Below are 20,432 nucleotides of genomic sequence, written 5' to 3'. Positions count from 1 at the left end.
TAAGTCTGAGAGAAGTCTGTGAGCTGGTGAATAGCAGAAGTTTTGTTAGAGGCGCTCTAGATGTGCGGGATTGCTCTGATCTAGTCAGTATGTGCAGTCATAATTGAAACCTGACATTCTCTTTATCAAGGTAAAATATTCTAGTTCAGTCACCCCAGTCTTCCAAGTGGAACGATGCTGATTATTGCATCCTGGCTTTAATATCTGAATTAAAGAGAAGGTCATGAATTTCTTTATAGAAGTTTGCATGATAGCGATAAAGAGTACAAAAAGGATTTTTGAATGGAAGATGCTGTTCTATATCGGTTGCCTTTTGATTCCACCTGCTTGCTGTTCCTCTCAATTCATGCCTATGGATGGCACAGTGATACAAGAGCTATGTTTTTTCCACCCAGATGTCGGATGCAATGTAGGAAATCTTTATTCTGCGTTCCTACTCATACGCCTGAGTATGATCACTTAAATTATATTTTTATTGAGTTCCGGAAATTAACTTGCACCTTTTTTGTTGTTCTGGTGTTGGAAATAACAAGCACGTTTTTCTACTGTGCAGGCACCCTGAAGGATTGTTCAGCCTCAGTTCCCTCATGGTAGTTATGACCAGGACGTGATGCCCCTTTGCCTGCTTCCAGAAACATTTTCAAACCAATCTCATTTCCTTTCTTGTCTAGTCCTGAAGCACCACCTCCACCTGAGCCTGCATGGGAAGAGAAACAGACTAGTGTTATCCACCTTGCTGGAGAAGACTTCAGGGAGTCCTTGAAGAAGAAGAAGCACACCCTTGTCATGTTCTATGCACCATGTGAGTAAATACCTCTCTACGTGGATGGGTTTTATAAACCCTACAGTTTATGAAATCCTGAATTAATTCCCTTGCTCTCCCCAGACTTTTAAGGGTAAAGAGCTGATTCTGAATATGACTGCATGGGACCATCATTGGCACCATTGTTTGTATCTTTATAAACGGAAACAAAACAGTATGTGGCGTTTATTTAAAGAGTTACTGCGTTAATGCAGACACCAAAGCAGGCAGGGGTACAAAAACAAAACAGATTTATTTTCCTCTGCTGTATTTTATGGTCCATATAACAAAATGTGATCCTTTGTAGTAGCACAACGGACATGGAGAGCCTGACTCATTAGTGCAGCGCTTCAGTAGTGAAATCGATATAGTGGTGTAGGAGGAATCAGTCCCCAGAGGCTGAGAACAAATTTTGATGGAATAAATTTTGTCTGTAATAAATCTACATTTAAATCTCCACTGGGAATATGGGCATAGCTTCCTCCTCCCAGATTGTTTTGCGTGCATTACATGCACACTTTCTTTTTGAAGCTCCTGAGAATATTTCTAGAGAAGTTTTGAATCAGGCCCTTTATAAATTAGGTGAATGGGAGGGACCTCTTCTGTTTTCCTGTGTTGTCCCAGAGACAGGCAGACTTGGTACAGGTTCGTAACTTTTGAGGGATCTGTCAAAGGGAGAAGATAATCCTGGCACTTAATATTAAATTAACTTGCTTTTATAGCACCATGACTCAGCCCCCTCAGATGCAAGAAAAATTCTTCCCTGTCACGTGGCCAGCCCTGCAATTAATGGATAACCTTCAGATAAGCAGTTACTAACTTGTTCCCATTAAACTGAAGGTATTTTCCAGAAAGGGAGAAAAAGCTCAGGTCCTTAATGTTTAATCAGGCAGCCCCTTATTTTGCTTTTCTATTAGAGAATTAAACATGAATGCTTTTGGGCTCCCACGAAGCCCTGCTGGATGTGGGATGTGGGAGAAGGGAGGGGTGCAATTCAGAAGGGATATTTCTGGAAGGTTGTAAAAGAAAAGGGAAGGGGACTTAATCCCTTCTCAACTCCAGTTCCCACCACCTATTGACTAAAAATTGCCCATGTGCCAGGAATTTCTGATTCATGGACCTCAACTGGTTAAGAGCAAGCAGTAACTTTAAAATCAAATGATTGCACATGAAGTGGTAAAATTCAGGAGTTCGCAGTCTCTTGAGTTCTCTGTACCCGATGAGTGACTTTCTGTGGAAGAGAGAGATTTATTTCCTTTTTGGTTTTTAGCTGCATCTTTTTAAAGCACTTAAATTCTTGGTCTTTTTTTAAGGCCATGTTTAAAGCAAAGACACTACGTGCAATGAGTGTGTAGCTCTCAGGGTTGAAAGCATGAGGCAACTTGCCTGATGGGCTAATTATGATACTGTTGTTTGTGGGTTGACTTCCATCCTTACACCAGGAGGGGTGAGTAAAGATCAGCCTAGCCCTGTCTGTACGAATGGGCTGTAAGAGCAAGGCTTGCATGATGTAAGACTGTTGGGTCCTTTGAGGCTGCCCTTCAGACACGTTCTTCTTGCACTGTTTTGGATACAGTGCTGCATGGGACCACCGATATACAGGACAGAGAGGTGTTAACTGGAACCACTTCTGGCCCTCCCATGACTCCTAAGACAGTCAGCGTTGCTGTTGTGTTGTCAGTATGTGGGTCATGCACAGTTTCTGATTTGTCAGCTTTGTTCTCTCTAAATGTGGAAGTGTCTGTGTGCAAAGCAGAAAGCAGGCGCACAAAGGGAGTACAACAAGGCTGCCCTTTGCTGGGTGCAGGGCAAAGTAGCAGATGAATATCTTAAATCTCTGGTTTCTGTGAAATAATCATTAATGCAATAGAACAGTACAAATCATTCTATTTTTCAGCTTTTCTGCAGTGATAATGTGCCTCCTGCTACATTTGATAGATTAGCTTTTGTTTACCATTTTCTCAATCTTGAGACCTCTTGGAGCTTACATTTCCAATTAGTCTTAACTTGCTTATTTTAGTGCAGAAAGAACACTGCTAAAATTGCCAGGCCCCATTATCTCAAATAATTTTCTTTTTCTATTCAGATCCACATCTTAGGTCAGTGCAGACTCACAGTATGTTACTCCATTCACTTGTGACTCTATGACAGTATTTGTTACACTTACACATATGCTGAGATATTTTAAGATTGGAGGTGTGTGTATACATGCATATATAAAGTATGTTTATATATAAATATTTATGCTAAGAAATGTATCTCTCATCTGTCATTAGAATTTAAAGCGGAAAGTTGAATATTCTGACCTTCGTAAAGCTTTCAGCTCGAGTGACAAACCTTTAGGCAAAGGCCACAGATATATATCTTACATGCAAATTAAAATGAGATCTGGCTTTTCTGTGGCAGCTTCCAGTCCAAATTACTTAATATGTATAGGAGAACCATCAATCTGCTGCTATGCCGATAACTCTGGACTGAGCTGAGCGGTGCTTTAATGGTACTAAACAGTGGTTCACAGTGATTTAGCTCCGGAAGGGAAGACTGCTACATCCACATAGAAAAGATGGGGAGCTCATTACTCCATCACCCTGAACGTGGGTGAAGCGTAAAGGTTATTCCTGGTGCCTGTGGAATATTTTAAGGACTGAGAATCAGAATCAAAACTCTTGAAATTACTGGGAAAAAAATCCACTCCTGTGGACTTGACACCCACAGAGAGCGATGTTCTTGATTTCACATTCCCATTCCTCCCCGGTGGCATCTCTGTGCACTGTAATAACTGATTTGGGGCAGGAGGCAGCAGTAGGGGCAGGTCCCCAGTACTGACTTGGGGCAAAAGTGCCAGCTGTAGAAAAGCTAATGCTACTTGTGCCAATAACTGCCTTGGAGCTGTTCTTCATCCAGGTGTCCACTGGGTAGGTCTGTACCCTCTGTGGCCACCACGCCATGCAGGCTCATGGTGCGGGCTGGCACTTGTCAGTGCTTCTCAGGGCTAGCACTTGGAGCAGACTGCTGGCATCTGTGCTGCACAGCACCTGGCCTGGCTCTTCTCTGGACCCTTGTGGGGCTCTTGTGGTCCTAAGATGTAATTGTCATCCCACTCCCTTATCTCTGAGTTCAAAATACCTAAAATAAGAGGGCAATGATGCAGTCTGCTGAAGTGAAGCATGATGCCACAGGTGTGTGTTGTGTCCTGGGGACTGCCATGAGGTGTTTGAGGAGCATTTGAAAGCAGTAGGCTTATTGCACCAGCATTTGAGAGGCATTTTGGGAGGGTTTATGGGATCTGTGTCTGTATTACCTCCATAGACAACTCCTTGGAGTACTGGATACCATCAACTACTCCAGGTTTCCTTTTGTAACTGCTTGGCTTTGTCCAGAAATGGGAAGAGGGGACAACTAGTCTGAGTATGGTTTGGTGTACATACATAGCCTGGTATGTGGATGATCAGGATTTGGGGGGCTGTGGACCAAATCGGGAAGTGAGCAAAATGGACAAAAATAGATCCAGCCTAGCCCAGTTAGACTGCAGTGCTTAACCACCTATGGCCAGAAGTACACACACGTCTGTGGTCTACATCCAGAGCTTGTTTAAAGACTCGCAGCATTAAATGCCTAGCATCCTGGACTGACCAGTTTGCATCAGTGCCTCTTCTGGGATCAATGCACTGACTTTTCTTTCTTCTTTCTCACGTGGCCTCGCTGTTTGTTCATATGGCTTATCTGAATGTGTTTTATCTGCATTTTTACTTTTATGTGCTCTCTTCACTCCGTTATCCCAGATAATTGAGATTTGAATTTGCTAATGCATTAAATTTTAACCTCCTCCTACTATAGCACTGAAAACTGTGCAAAATAGAAGCAGTTGGTTGTGATTAGTTGTCAGAATCACAAAGGGCAACAAAGTTCCAGTAAATAACATATCTTCTCAGTTGGAGATGTTTTTGCTGCATTACTCAAACTGAATTAAGGGAAAAAATGTGATTGAAGCTAGGTGAGCATTTTTCAATGAAATAGGGAGATAACAGATAGTTTTTCAGGAGTGTACTGTGTTTATAACCCAGACTTCTGTCTGGAGAAGCCCTTGGAGTCCTACATGGAATTTCTTGTCGAGCCAATGCAAAGACCCATACCAAATTAATGACCATCACATATCTAACTAAAACTCACATGGTTCCCTCTTCTACCTTGTTCATCCCTGGGATTTAATAGGCCTCTTTGATGTCATAATTTGGTGATGTGACTGTCAAGTTTTAGCTATTCTTGGGTGATGCTCCCTCAAACTTATGCTAGGTCTTTTCTGCACTTGTAGAAACAATTCAGAGGTGGGGACACAGACTCCGTAGATGGACATCCTCAACTGCATTAGGCAAAGCATCACCAGCAGGTCAAGGGAGCTGATCCTTCCCCTCTACTCAGCACTGGTGAGACACAGTTGGATTGCTGTGTCCAGTGCTGGGCTCCCCAGTACAGAAAGGACACTGACATACTGGAGTGAATCCAGTGATGGGCCGTGATGGTGATTAAGGGTCTGGAGCATCTGACATATGAGGAGAGGCTGAGAGAGCTGGGACTGTTCAGCCTGGAGGAGGCTCAGGAGGATCTTTTCAGTATGCATAAGTGCCTAATGTGGAGGGTAAAGAAGACAGAGCCAGACTCTTCTCTGCAGTGCCCAGGGACAGGACGAGAGGCAACGGCACAAATTGGAACGCAGGAAATTTTGCTTAAACATAAGAGGAAGTGGTTTATTTTACTGTGGGGGTGGTTGAAAACTGGAACAGGTTGACCAGAGAGGGTGTGGAGTCTCCATCCTTGGAGATACTCAGAACCCAACTGGACATAGTGCTGGGCAACCTGCTCTAGTTGACCCTGTTTTGAGCAGGGGAGTTGGACTATGGATGATCTCCAGAAATGCCTTCCAACCACAGCAATGTTGTCTGTTTCTAGGAATAGTAACACTGGAGTTTGAAATACACAGTGGGTTTTTTGTTTTGTTTTGGGGTTTGTTTTTGTTTTGTTGGTGTTGGTTTGGGGTTTTTTTTACCCTTTCTGTTGAGTTCTGATTTTCTCTAAATAGGAAAGCCTTAATAACTACTAATTCTTGCACAGAAACAGAAGCTGTCCACTTGTGGCTCATAAGAATGAGACCCCAACACATGAAAACACATTCATATCATTTTTTGGTCGAGATTGCTGCCTCCAAAGAGACTACAAATGAATCAACTGTGTCAGAAACAGGAATTATATATAATAGACCAGTCATTAACAGGTCTGAATGACCGGGGGGGGGCACTTATTTTTTACATCAGTCACTTTTAGTGGAAGGGCTCGGCACTGAGCAAGTTCATTCAGTTCCTACTTTTGTAAAAACACAAGGTAATAAGTGTTCTTAAAAAATAAAGACTTTCAGCAGCAATGAGAAATAATAGGGGGAAAATGCTCCCTTTTAATGGTTCGTAAGGGTGGCAGTTGCCAATGTTATTAACTTGCCAAATGGCCTCAATTTGTGGGACTCAACAGGGTTCGCAGAATGGGTATTTTTAATAAATACTTTGCTGGGAGCTGATTTCCGGTTCTCTGTTCAGCAGTGAAACTTTCACTTCACTGGAAATTATTTTTGTCACCTGGAAAAGGTTATTTTCTGGTGAAGCCTGACCCACAGGGGTTAAGCAAAGAACACCCAGAAATAAACCCTACTGAGGATGATTTTAATGAGGTGTTTTTGTATTGTATTGTACTGTACTGCGGCAAGAGGATGTGCAATTAAGAGACATCAGCCTCCTTGGCTCTTCACTTAAATTTTTTGTAGGGTTTTTCTTTCAGGGCTGGAAGAAGTGAATGAGGGCGCTTAACCTGTGTTGCATCTGATAAAATCACAGAAGACTTTGGGATGGTGTTTGAGCCATTAAAAGGCTGTGTGTTGTTCTAAGCTGTTAGTGGGAGATGGTACCCAGGTATTGTTCTGATGTAAGACAGAGAGAGTTCTTTGTCTTCCAAGTCAAGCAGGAGTCTTGACATCATCGCTGTCTGATGGGTCATCTGGCCATCAGTAAGAAGTAAGAAAGAAATCGGATAGAGATTTCTTCAGCAGTGAGAAATCAAATAGGGATCGTGTTTTTTCAGTTCTGACTAAATCAGTCCTGCCCATCCCTGTGTGTTTCATCAGCAGTGCATAAAATGCTGAGAGCCAAAGCAAACTTGCATTAATTTTACCCACAGGTTTTATTCAAAATATTAATCATTCTGTATCCTGGTATGCTCCTTCTCTGTCTTTTCACAGTAAAAACTGCCCAGTTTCTTCTGTCCAAGTTACGCATCGAGGAATATACAACAACAAAAAAGCAATTAGCTGAGAGTCCTTGCCAGAATGGGTTGCACTGTGTGTGGAGTGGGTGCAGAAGGTGTTTTGGCTATTAGTGCTAACAACCAGGAGGCCAGTATGCTCCTCCAGCCCTGCTAGCTTGTTTGTGGGACCCAAGCTGTCATCAAAAACCTGTTCTGAAGAAAGCGGTATTGTTTCCTTTTCAACCCTCCCATTTTTTGAAGTATGCTGGGACAAAGCTGGTTGTACTGTATCTCAGCCTTTGTGCAGGAAAGTTTGGTGAGATATGTTCTGTTCTGGCTAAGCCGGACTGCTGTAACAAAGCATGGCAATTTTGACTGACCGTGAGGCTTCAGCCAGTGGCTGCTGGGCCTGAGATGACCGGTCTGGGTCTCAGCGCTGAGCAGACCTGTGTGGCATAGTTCTGTACGAAGGATGCACGGAGGGCGCTAAAATACTCAATAGCTGAGTTAACGGGTCCAGATGCAGCGGGCAAAGCAGCAGCAGAGATTAATTCAGTGTCCCATGATGGCCTCGGATTGGCTCCCACCAAGAGGTTTTCCCGTCTGCAAGCACATCTGGTAAAGTTTTGATTAGGAGGCTGTATGAAAGAGCCTGAACAAAATGTGCGTGTTTGTAAATGAAGCTTAAGCTATCAAAAAATTATTAAAAACATGCTGAACAGAAAGAATCCGTTTCAAGGCAAAAACCCTTGCAGGGAAGGATTTTTCTGGTTGTTGACTGAGGCAGAAGCGAGGTCTGGACCCTCTGATAATGAGGCTTTAAATCCTGCGTGGGCTGGCACTGCAGAATTTTGATATGTTAGCTCTGCCGCTAACTGGTTTCTCTCCTGCATTAGTGGTGCTCTTGCTTCAGGCTTGCATTAGCGAGGTGCATTCCTGTTGGTGTAAATAGTGCTGATGCCACAGAGCCCATTAACAGGCTGGTTTTGATAAAGGATGAATTTATAGAGTGGTCTCTGCAATCAGGCTGGCAGAACTGCTCTTAGTCCCAGTGTTTGTGTCGAGGATATTAATTAGCACTGAGAGAACAGTTTTAACTGCTCTCAACTCAGAACTTGAGGCACTTCACGGGACTGCGCGTAGCCATGATGGAAGTGCTCAGAGGTGGCTGTCGTGGAGCTGTGACATTAAACTTAAATCCAGCTCCTCTTGTTTTGTAAAACAGTATTCATGCTTTAAATCTGTCGCAACCCTAAAATGTTACAGCTGCTTGAATTGGTGTGAAGATTACCTGTATATAAACAGCTCAGGCTTGTGAGAAGGGGAAGAGGAGGGAAGTGCATGCCCTTGCCCTGTGAAATTCTCTCCCTGCAGACACACAGCTGTGTTGGTGCAATGTCCTGTAAAGTCTGTGTGAGGTACATTAGGAGACATTTAACTATGAATATGCCACCCACCCTTATGCACTGTCATCAAACCCATTTCCAATAAGACATGCTTTTTCTGGTGATGCAACATTATCGTAACAGGGGCTGCTTTTGAGCCTCACTTAGTGTAGGTGTAATTCAGTGGTGCCTCCCCCAGTGCTCTGCCGGAACGCTGCTAACACAGAGCAGTTTATCTTCTGATTACCAGTTGCATCCACTGGCATGTTAGATGGCAAAATGATTTCATTTGCTCTTTAACTATGTTTGCAGTTAACCAAGGCTGATGCTGACTTGGTTAACCTCTGTTACCAGCTTTGTTTATGCCACGCGGGCCAATGACACAGTTTATCTGGAAAATCCAGGTCTGCTGGAACTGACACTTTTGTTCTGGATGTAACTATTGCTCTTTAACCCTTTCTGTCCAGAGGTGGCTTGCTGTACAGCTTTCCATCTTAAAGGATTGTTTGTTGCCAAATGCCAGGTGCTGTCATGTCATTTGTAATTCACTGCAGTCAGTCGTATCCTTGCCTTTTGTAGTGGATAAAACAGTCCAAGAGTTTGTCCTGAGTCTTTCTTCTCACCTTTGCAATTTGGCCTGTTCTGATGACTTTGTTGCTGCTATTGCAGTTGTTCATGTCTAAGGCTGGGTTTCCAAAGATTTGATTTTTTTGTATGCCTCATCTTCTCTGTATACCCCCAAAGTGTTGCAAAATAAGAGTTCAGATAGCTTGGAAAAAAATGCAACAAAACCCACCAGCAGTCTGTGAAATTGATAGTAGGTCACCTGTTGTTAAGAGTAGCGGGGCAAGCCCTGGTTGACCTGATGCTTAACTGAAAACCTCATGACCTTTTTGAAATCAAAGGACAAATCGCCCTCCTTTCAATTACTAATATCTCGTGTCTTGGAAATATGATTATGCTATGTGTCAGGTCATGTCATAAAATGAGCTTTGGTTCCAGATGCTCAATTAAAAGGCCCTCCAATTCTCTACTGGCAGAACAAAAGTGAGTTAACCTTTCAGTAACATCTCCAAATGCCTTTCTCAAATCTGCCTGCGGATTCAATAACTTCTGTAGCTACACGAATTGTGTTGGTTTAAGCAGTTATACCCATTTTCAGCTCTTATCTGTGCAATTACTGTCTGTGGCCTGTCTTTCCTTGATTGACCAAGTAATATTCTCATTTTAATTCTAGTTAATCACTTGGAACTCTTGAAGTGGAAACAGGCTTTGCTTTACTCTGCGGTCTACAAGCTCCCGGGTTTGCTTTGATAGCTGTGCAATGTGCTGCTTTCACTTGCTTAGAATTGCAGTCATTTAAAAACCAATAATGGAGGACAGTATCTACCCCTGTTATTTAGACGGTGATGATTTCAAGCAGAGATGGGGAATTGGAAAGTCATTCCCTGCTCTGCACTTTGCACACTGAGGGCTCCATCCTGCCACGTGCTGAGCCCTCTGAGGGCCTGATGGTTTTGCAGTTGAATGAATGGAGTCAGCACCTTGCAGCCCTGCTCCCCATCAAGCAGGATTGTGAACCCTGAGAGTCACTTAACCTCTTCCTGACTCCATTTAACCTTGGGTGTAATGACAGAGGGGGATAATCACGTCTGTCTCTCTTCAGGGCAATTTGAAGTGTAATTAATTGATACCAGTTAAAGCATTTGAGATCACCCGTTGAGAGGTACTAAAGGAAGCTGGGGGCTGAAGGGGTAGCAGAGCCCTTCCTCATGCTGAGGATAGAGCACAGACAGCACAAATGCCACCGTCTCACAAACCATGGGGCTTTCAGATCTCCTCTAAGGAGTTGGCCAGGTCTTCGCTATGAAAATACTGACAGTTTAAGTTAGTATATTTGATATGGAAACAGTCTACAACATTAAAATGTATGCATGTTTAAACTATCTCTTGGAAAAATCTTATGTAAAACGTATGTACACTGCTTTGTTACTTTACTTAACAGATTTTATGAAGTACAAGATGCTAAAAGCACACACAGAAACAACATGGGTGGGGTTATACATCATTATGTATTAATGGTGGGCAAAAAGTATAAGGTAGTGCTTTCTGAAGTCAAAATGCCTGATCTGCACTGGTGTAGAGCCATTTTAGTTGGGATGCTCAGGTTAGGGTCCGCAGGGGCTGTTGTCCTCACCTGACCTGTGGGGCAGTGCTGGCACGCTGAAGCTCCCAGCTGCTTGGGAGACAGTGATACCAGGACAGCAAAACCATATCACCTCTGTAGCAGTTTCAGCTCAGCAATGTGAGTCAAGGACAGGCTGCAGTCTGATCAGGTGGAGAACCACTGCGTGAAAGCATCTTTTTTAAAAAACCATTTCCTTTCAGACTAAAAATCACTAGTGATGGGGAATGTGAATTTCCTGTCTGAATTTGACACAGCCAGCTCTGGAGGTTACTTAGCCTTTGGCACCCAGCTTGAATAGCTCATTATAATGAAAACTAGACTGATGTTTCTCGATTTCTATCACTTCTTAATCTTTGGATTTAACCTATTGACACACTGAGCTTCCTGACTCCCTTTGCTGTGAAACGCACCTTCCACTCCTGTTTTTTTTCTTGTGGATCTTCTGAGCCCCCTCCAGTTTGAACTCATTCTTGATTTGTGGACCCAGAACTGCAAACAGCATTTTGGAGGTGCCAGGCATAAAGGCCCTCTCCACACCTACTTAATATTTTCATTTATATATTCAGTGAAGTTCCTTTTGATAACTCCATCATTTTCTTTCAAAGCTATATTGCTAGTATTGTTTGGATTTCTTTTGCTTCTAATACATTTAAAGCCCCTTATATACTTAAAACATCATTATTACCTCTGCTGACTGTAGATACTGCTTTGATGTCCATTTGCTTCCTTTATCTTTTTGTACAAATTGTTAGCTTTTGATTTATATTCATTAAAAACAGCTTCACCTTTCTTCTATATGCTATGCTAATACAGCTTCCACTCTTCTAAGGAAACTGAATTAACCTTGTACTGTTCAGCTGTAGAGAGGTTATATTATATCACTGGGCTTTGTAGTTTCAAATCAAACAAAGCATGAAGTAACTTAAAGGACGTTTTTTATATTTAAGCAAGTAGAAACCTGTGTTTTTTGGAAGGAGAACTTGATTCCTTTAGGCAATTCTGAACATTTCACACAATTTTGTTTTAAATGTAATAAGGTGACTATTGTCCAACAGGGTGCATCTGTTTCATGCACTATTCTGGAGACATCTTTATAATTGCCATCTGGTTCTAATACTTTTGTACATTGAAGTTTTAAGAATCTCTTAAGTTTTTCTTTTGACTCACTATCATCTCTAAACAATTCACTGAGTTAAAAAAAGAAACCCTGTCCAATGAAAAATTCTCCATTTGAATGTAATAAAGATATGTAGGTTATTCACTTGATTGTTCCATTGCTTTGAAATCCTCTTTGCATCCCTTCTGCATCCCATGGGACCCTGCAATTATAGGAAATGTTTACAGTTCTGAATACAGGATATTATTTCTGTGGATTTATTTAATTACTACCACAACATATGCTTGATTACTCTTATGTTTGGGGCAATGTGCACTTGGTTTTTAATATCAGTTTTGTGTGTTTCTTACCTTACCTGACAAATGGGTTTATGCTGCTTTTTCCAAAGTCTGCTTTTTGTTTAAAAAAAACACAACAAAACATTTCCAAGGTGATGTGAGCACTTAGTAAGTTTTTCTATTTCCCCATGCGATATCTTTGTTTTACGTCATGTATACAAATGTTTTGTGGCATCATGTTGGAAACCACATCCAGCTCTGGAACCCTGCAGTTCTTAATTTCTTCAGAGTCCTCAAACCAGAGTTTCCATGAGGATGAAGCCAGCTTCTGTGCTGGCCTCTCCAACACCTTTCTGTGCCCAAACCAATGCTAGCTCATTGGTTCTTTCTTCAAAGACACCCAGAGAAGATGCTGTACTCTGCAGTTGTTCCTGCTATCAGTAAATTTAGTCCATGGAAAATAAGCTGGGCTATAAATTTTCTATCACTTCATCTCCCAAAAGACCCACTAGCTTTCCTTTAAATGCCTCTCTAATTAGAGGAATCTGACTCCCTCTCCCCCTCAGTGATGATAGGTCTGAATGAAGCCTGCTTACTTGATTTCCCTCATCTGCTATTCATCAGCATTGAATTTTTAGCCACAGAAACCATATTTTTCATGTACTGGATCAGTCGAGAACTACTTGGTTTTCAAGGTGAGGAATGTGACGGTGCCCACTGTGACTGTACTGCAGTGTGCCTTCCCAGCCCTTACCAACTTTACAGCATGAATGGTGGGGAAAAAACCTGTAGAAAATACTGGGTTCATGTAAAATTTAAAATTTGTAGTGCAAAGGCAAAGAGAACTTAGAACCCCTCTATTGCAGGTGTTCTCATATGGATCCACAGACCTGTGGTTTAAGCAGGCGGCCCTCACCACCCGGCAGGCTTCAGCGGTCAGGCAGAGCAGATACCACCACAGGCTGCATGGGGGGGCCGCCAGAGTGCAAAATTTTGAGCACAGAGAGGTGCGAACATCTGGCCAGAGCTGTAATAAAGCTGTATCATTTGCTGATTGGGAACCAAGGACAGCCTTAACACGTGCTACTGCATGTGTATTAGATGTCAAGCTCTCTTGCCTTCCTGCCTGGTGATGCAAGTGTGTTTCTGCATTAGGAAATGAAGTTACCTCGAGATTTGCAGAAGTGATTAGAGGTTTTGAGCGCCAGTGCTGGGATCCTGTGGAAAGGCTGGATGTTCCAGGAGCAGATTTCTTTCAGATTTCTCAAGGCAGGCACAGTTCACATCTGCCGTTAACCCTGTTGTGATCAAATTTTACAATTATGTAAAAACGAAGAAAGAAAATGGGTAAAGCAAAGCCCTGTACCTACATTAGAAGCAGCCTGTGTGCCTACCATAGCACCCAAATTATTCAACTGAAATGAAATGAAATTAATCTTCCCACTTCTTTAGTCCATTGTGACTTACTGTCCTATAAATACTACTGAGAAGGGGAGGACCTTTTGATTCTTGACACCTTACCCACACCTTCAGATGCCACCAGTTTAATCTCTTTCTGTTGCAGCCCATCTGGAAAATCCTTTGTAAGGAGCCTGCACACTTCCTATCCTCGTGTATAGTGCTCAGTACATTTCCTTTCTTTGCACTTTCAAATCTGGAAGATAGTGTTAACACTTAAAATAAATGTGTGATAGTGGGTGTGAAGAGGGAATAGGGAGAACAAGTTTTCCGTCTGTCAAAATGAAGATATCAACCTCTGCTTTTTTTTTTTTTTTTTTTGGCATGTGTGCTTTAAATAGAATGACTGGGTTGGGTGACTTCCAAGTGTTTGCTGCATTTGGCAATCCTTCTAAGTTGTAACAGATGAAGTTCTGCTATTCCATATGATGTGCTCCTTCCCCCTTTTTCGGTGACTCCTTGAAACTCCTTGGGAATTCAGCGTAGCATTCACATCTGTTCTGTGGATGGATGTCCAAGGCTAACAAAATGCCTACTGGACTTGGAGTCAGCTCTACCAAAAGCCATATGGTTGTGTTTTAGTTTTGCAAGCACAGTGCAGTAAAGAAAGGAGGTTGGGCCAAGACAGAAGTGAGGGGAGGAGGGATGGAGCTTCAGATCAGTAAATGAAGGTAACTTTTGTCACTTGGTATTAGAGTGGGAAGATGAGAAGATCACAGAGAAGAGGAAATAAAAGCTGTGAGCAAAGGTTCCTTTAACAGTTGTTTTGAATTACACAGTGCTCCTCTCCTCTGCGTGGTGGTGTTAACCACAATCTCAAAGCATGTTTGGTTTTGCCTACCTTCTCCAAAATGCCATAACAGTCTAGATAATCGGATGCTTCCTTTTGGCCTTACAAGATGTGCATCTTTGCTGAGAATCAAGCTCAACACCCTTCTCGATGCCACCTATTGAACACTGTGCAGCAGCATGTGCAGTGGTGACTCGCTAGGGTGGAAGGGACATTGAGCAGCTGCTGATGCTTCTCTGAGCAGTCACCAGCTAAACAGCCACTCGGGCTGTTTTCTTACCCGCCGTCTGTTGGCCCCTGTAAAATGGCAGCTTGCATTTTTAATAGCCACTGGGTTTTGCTGTGTCTGAAAGAATATGCTTGTTATTTGTTGAATCATGTTCTGGTTTTCTTGAAGAGCGTGGCTCATGGAGAGCTCTTACCTGCTGCAACTTTAGTGGGAGCTTAGAGAGAGGCTTTACCAAATGCGCTGTCCTCTGCAGATGCGAGGTGGGAAACACATCGACTGATGTATCATAAAGGTGTTAGAGGGGAATAAGAAGACATGAAGTCTCATGTTTCTCTTGAAATATCTTTTATTGAGGGTTTGAAAGTTGCTGTTTGGCGAAATCTAAATTTCAAGCTTAAGATCATAAGCAGAAAGGGGAACCTGAAAGGTTTAAGTTTTTAGGAGCCTTTATGTTTTAGTGTAACAGTTGGAAGTGCTTTCCAGTAACTACAGCATGTAAGCATGTGGACTAGAACAAGTGTTCTTCTTTTAGGGGTGCCTGATTTTTATCGGGTTTTTGTCTCTGGAATTCTTTTTAGATGTCACCAGTTCCGATTTATTTGTGTAGAGCAGCATTAACAAGTCAACCGAGGCAGTCACCCCACAGTACAGGAAATTATCCAAGACGTTTCAAGAGGCAGGCTTGACCCGAAGGCTTTTCAGTGTCAGCAGATAGGACAGGCAAGTGATGAGAGAGAAAATGGGTCACCGAAGTGGGTGATGGAACCCTAGCCTCCTCCACCTCCTCCTTCTCTTCCTCCTCCTCCTTTTCTTTCTTGACTATTTTCTCACAGGCAAATGCCGAACAACTCAACAACCTTAATAGTTTGCAAGCTGTAAGAGAACCTGCACTATCTCCCACTGAAACACAGCTGCCATGAGGATAGACTGCCATTATGCTGCATAAAGAGTTTGGAGCCATTAAGATGGATTTGCAAAAGTGCCTCAGTTTCCCAGGAAACGTCCCCTTGACTTTTCGGTGTTCTTAGTTACTGCATAGACTCTCAATGTATTTATACGCATGTGCATCACTGCAGTGCTTTCAAAATCCTATTCTGAAGAAAAAAATACTCTAAAATTCAAAGTAGTGCATGTAAGCAACGAAATTGCATTTTGGTGAAGATGAAAGCAGTGTTCAGCCTTTCCTTTGTGGAAAGGGGCGTGCAGTATTTATGCGCAGATACTGTTTTTCTTGTCAGCTAAAAGAGTGAGTACAGTTTATGAGAGGGTGGCTGCAAGCCTCCTAAGAGGGCGTTTGTTCAGTACTGACTTAAAAGTGACATAGCCACTTGTTCATCATTGTAAAATACTGGTAAACAACAGTAGTATAAGCTGTAATTGCAGCTTGTGAGTAACTCATCTGTGCTCTGTTCTGCTCCTATCCAGAAATACTGCAGGATGAACTCTTTTGCCTTTGCTAGCGTTATACAGGCTTGACAGAAGTGTGTCCATTCCTTTTTTCCCTGCATCTAAGCAAAAAATAGTGTCCTGAATCTTTGCTTGGGAACAACCTCTTTATGTTTGAAAAAAATAATTTGTTACACATAATGCAAGTACTTTCCTTTTCAAAGCCTTACTTAGTATTGATATTTTGAGAGTCATTTAGATTAATCATAGACAATAAACATTGCTTCTGAATTAAGAGCGCTCACATCTGAATCTTAAATCGAGAGAGCAGTTCTTGTTCCCCTTCTGTGGCTTCTTCTGAAATGTTTGAGTAAATTTAGTGTATGTTTAAGCAAGGGATGAACTGGCCTTTTGTTCAATGCTGCGGTGGTACAAACAAGTATCAAGCAATCTCCCACACAAAGCTGTGGGGTTCTTGTGTGCTGTGTCTGTAAAACTCTTAAGGGGTTGCCCGTTTGTGGTGAACAGGAGGAAGGTCTCCAGAAAGGCCAGCAGCAGTCATCCTAACCTGGGACTGGATCTCTGCTCTCTGTAAGTGAAAGATGTGTAGCCTGTTGAACTTGCTCCTCTTCCTTCCCTTGTGTTCCCGATGGCTTGGCTCTTACACAGGCAATTCCCAAGCACTTCTAAACGGTCCCAGCAACTTCCTTTCCAACTTCCAACCTCCTCCTGTTCACAACTACGCTGTCTTTATTCCCGTGTCCAAATGTAGCTGGTATCTGTGGCAACAGCAGTAATAACCTATGTGGTAATACCCATGAGGAGGTACAGCAGCAGGGAAATGGTCTGTCCGTTTATGGCTAGTGATCTTAAAATGCTCTTAAGGGACTGGCGATAGAGAAAAGCCCCCTGCACCATGGTCCCTATATGCGATGTCATGTAACTGTAAGTATACACTTAAACTGCGTGAAGTCAGAGGGGTTTTAAACATGTGCTTAAGTTCGTGTAGCTGACACATGGTCTACAGTTGCCTTGTCCCCCTCTTTCCAGAACTGGAGAATTCTTGTCTAGATTGTTTTTAATAACAAATTTTCCACTAATTCACCTTGCATCTTGAGTTTGTCCCAGTATCTTATTTACAACTAATGTTTATGCTGTTTTTTTATTCCTGTGTCAAACAGGGTGTCCCCACTGTAAAAATGCCATTCCACATTTTACAACCGCTGCCGAAGTCTTTAAAGAAGATCGAAAGGTAACTTGCTGTTAATTATTTCTGAGATATTTAAGAATGTTTTCCACCATTTGTACTTTATAGGCTTTGCTTATTGATAAGGTGGTAGGCTTAGGTAGATAAAATTGCTGTTGCACCAATAGAAATGTATCTGTATCTTAGGGATTGTATCTTTTTTGGTCAAACTGAGTTACACTTTTAACCTATTCTGTTTTCGTTAATTTGTTGTCTTTTCTGTTTAATTCTTTGTGTAAGAGTTCTTTTCTATGAAGCAAAACACATTCTTTCTCATTGAAAGATAAATAAAAGATAATTTACATCATCTCCATTCCCCTTCAACTTTTATCAGCCGTTGGCGTGCATGCGGAGAAACCACAAGTTTTGTGACAGTCCTGAAGACCTCAATCATATAACTAATCTTCGCTTGCATAGCATAAATATATTTCTGTAAGTTGGCTGACTTGAGTCCAGGATGTCGGGCCCTTCTAGGACTCTCGTGCTTCTGCCTTGAAAATACATCTGATGGCTGAAGCACACCAGTTAATTTCCTTGCACCAGCTGAACCATATTAACTGAGTGCGTGCATATCTGGGATTAAAAAAAACCACCTGAGCCACTGGATTTAATCAGATAACTAGCTAGAAACCTTATTATCTTTGAGTGAACTCTATTTCATTCTGATCTCCAAATTTGTTCCAACTTCACGATTGCTTTGTGTTTAGGTGTGGCATGGAAAAGATTTGGCAATTTAATAGGGAAATTGTTCTCTACAGCTTCCCGAGGAGGGGAAGTGGAGAGGGAGGTGCTGCTCTCTCCTCCCTGGGATCCAGTGACAGGACTCATGGGAATGTTTCAGAGCTGCGCCAGGGGAGGTTTAGACTGGACATTAGGAAGCATTTCTTTACCGAGAGGGTGGTCAAACAGGCTGGAACAGGCTTCCTAGAGAGGTCGTCGGTGCCCCAAGCCCGTCAGTGTTTAAGAAGCACTTGGACAATGCCCTTAACAACATGCTTTAACTTTTGGTCAGCCCTGAAGTGGTCAGGCAGTCCCTTCCGACTGAAATAGTCTGTTCTATTCTATATTCTATTCTAAATGAAGAGGTAATTTTTGTAACAGTTATACCCCTATTAATCTGCCTGCTACCGTAACAGAAGAATTTCTGTTGTGGTTTTTTTTTTTTTCCTCTCGTCTTTTCTGTAACTCACAGAAGATGCATCAGATTGACAAGAAACAAATCATTCTTGTATCACTGACTGCATAAAATTAGAAGTCCATCACTTTTGCCCTCTGGCACACAGAAGATTTAGAGGCGTGCAGCTTTCAGTTCTCTGTAAATTTGTGTTCTCAGATACCTTTTGGTTACTTGTTTGTTTCCAAGATCTCTGAGAAAGTATCCTTGTTTTCCCACTTTTCTGGTAGTTCCCAGTGAAGCCTCTCTTTCCTGAACTCATTAAAATTTCAGTCAGAGGAGATGAAGCAAATGTACCAAACAATGTGAAACTTGCTTATTAGAGCCCCAGGATGTATTAACAAGCAATCTGAATCATGGCACAGTTTACTGGACATGGTGGTGGTGGTAAATGCAGGCTTGTGAAGCTTTTGGTTCAGACTGCACATTATGAAAGGACTCCAAGAGCAGAGCAGTGATTGACAGTTGCAACTCTTGACTTCAGTTTAAGGCTGAAGTGGGGAGGTATAAAATGTAATGAGTTGGAACAGGAGAGCCAGTAAGGAATATTAAGGCTGGTACAGTTTCAAAGAGGTGTGTGCAGTTAGGGAAAACGATGTTATTCCACCCCAGTGACTTATGAAAGTGCCAGGGATTGATTATCTGGGGAGCCCTATTTAATTGTGTACAGCCATAACCTGCCAAGGTGCTTCTTGCTGCCAGTTTGTGCCCTTGTGGAAAAGAAAATAAACGTGTTTAAGACTTCAGAAGGGCACATGGCTGTTCCCATAAGCAGCATTGGGCGTATTCCCATGTTTCAAACTGGGCTGAGCCTTCAAACTTTGACTAATTTGTAGTTCTGTAGGGTTTCAAACTTCCGTAAAATTACTGCTTAAGAGGGAAGAAATATTTCTTCTTTCAAAAACAGGGAAAGATTACTAATTTTCATTTTTAGTCTGTAGTAGTAGTGTCTTTTTTTTTTTTTCCCCCTGGAGAAAGGTTTTTTCACTTTAACACAGTATGGTAGCATTTAAACTGTATCTTCTTTTCAATAGGGGTGGTCCTTTAATTAAACATTTAATTCTGCAGAAGCCAAAGAACAATCAAAAACATTCCAGCCTTGGATTGGTTATAAATGGTATCTTAAAAGGTATCCTTTGGGAGACTTTGAGTCTTTACATTGGAATTTTGAAGATGAGCAGAGCTTAAAACTGTTAAATACGTGTCTTTGGCTCTGCAGATTCACTGTAAGGGGGTGGTTTTGGCACAGAAGCCCCCCCTCCCCTGGGACTGTGGTTAATGCTGTATGCTTTTTCATCATCTGCACTGCTGGAGTTGAAGTTTAAAAACATAATGCTCGGAACGTTGGCCCCAAATGTCAGTTCTTGTTGGCCACATCACTGCTGGTGGTTTTAACAGAAATCCCGAGCCTGCTCGCTTGCCTAGGACAGTCGTGTGGCTATTGCAAAATACGGCTCTAGGTGTAACCCATAAACCAGAGCCTCTGCATCTTTCCAGGTACCTGGAGAAATTCAGTGCCAGTAAGACCAGATCAGTGGAGAGGCTAGTCCAGTGAAGCAGTTAGCATATTGCTTTCAGTTATTTAAAAAAAAAAAAAAAAAAAAAAGAAAAAAGGGAAAAAAGCCATCTGGAACATTCTTGCCTTGGGGCGCTGTGGTCTTTGCATGCAGCTGCCAGGGGAAAGCCTTTGGGCTGTGCTCCACAGCTCAGGTTTTGGCAATGACCAGTGTACGTCAGAAAATGCAAATGTGAGGATTGTCACTTTGCTGAACAGATTGAAGAGCAGGAAGGCATGTTCACTAACTACTCCAGAGACTCTTGAAAGGGCACCAGCTAAATCTTCAAAAAATCTGCATTCTGCCTTTTGGCTGATCCTAAAGTTCAGCTTGAAGGAACTGATTTGTGATGCTCCAGCTTCGATTTGCTGAAGGAAGGCTCTTGACTCCTCAAGGCCTCTCAGTAACAAATCTCTGGAACTCCCCCAAAGGGGCTGCTGTTTGACCAATCTTCTCCATTTTCACAGAAGACTGTTCCTGTACAAATGCACTGACCTAAATCAGAGCACTGCAACTGGGTTCTAGTGAGTTTGTACGG

At 42.3% G+C, this 20,432-nt stretch overlaps 1 protein-coding gene across 1 annotated transcript in view; it reads left to right on the top strand.

The window, feature by feature from the left end:
* The window catches only part of PDIA5 (protein disulfide isomerase family A, member 5), a 95,833-nt gene that overhangs the window by 66,052 nt on the left and 9,349 nt on the right, over positions 1 to 20,432 (top strand). Inside the window, exons 14-15 of the mRNA XM_009327175.1 lie at positions 672 to 802; positions 17,100 to 17,170. Coding sequence (XP_009325450.1) covers positions 672 to 802; positions 17,100 to 17,170 — 202 coding nt within the window. The remainder of the gene's footprint in view (positions 1 to 671; positions 803 to 17,099; positions 17,171 to 20,432) is intronic.

This window comes from Pygoscelis adeliae, unplaced genomic scaffold, assembly GCF_000699105.1.
Source record: "Pygoscelis adeliae isolate BGI_AS28 unplaced genomic scaffold, ASM69910v1 Scaffold227, whole genome shotgun sequence".
Lineage (NCBI taxonomy): Eukaryota > Metazoa > Chordata > Aves > Sphenisciformes > Spheniscidae > Pygoscelis > Pygoscelis adeliae.
This window is presented reverse-complemented; position numbering and strand designations above follow the sequence as displayed.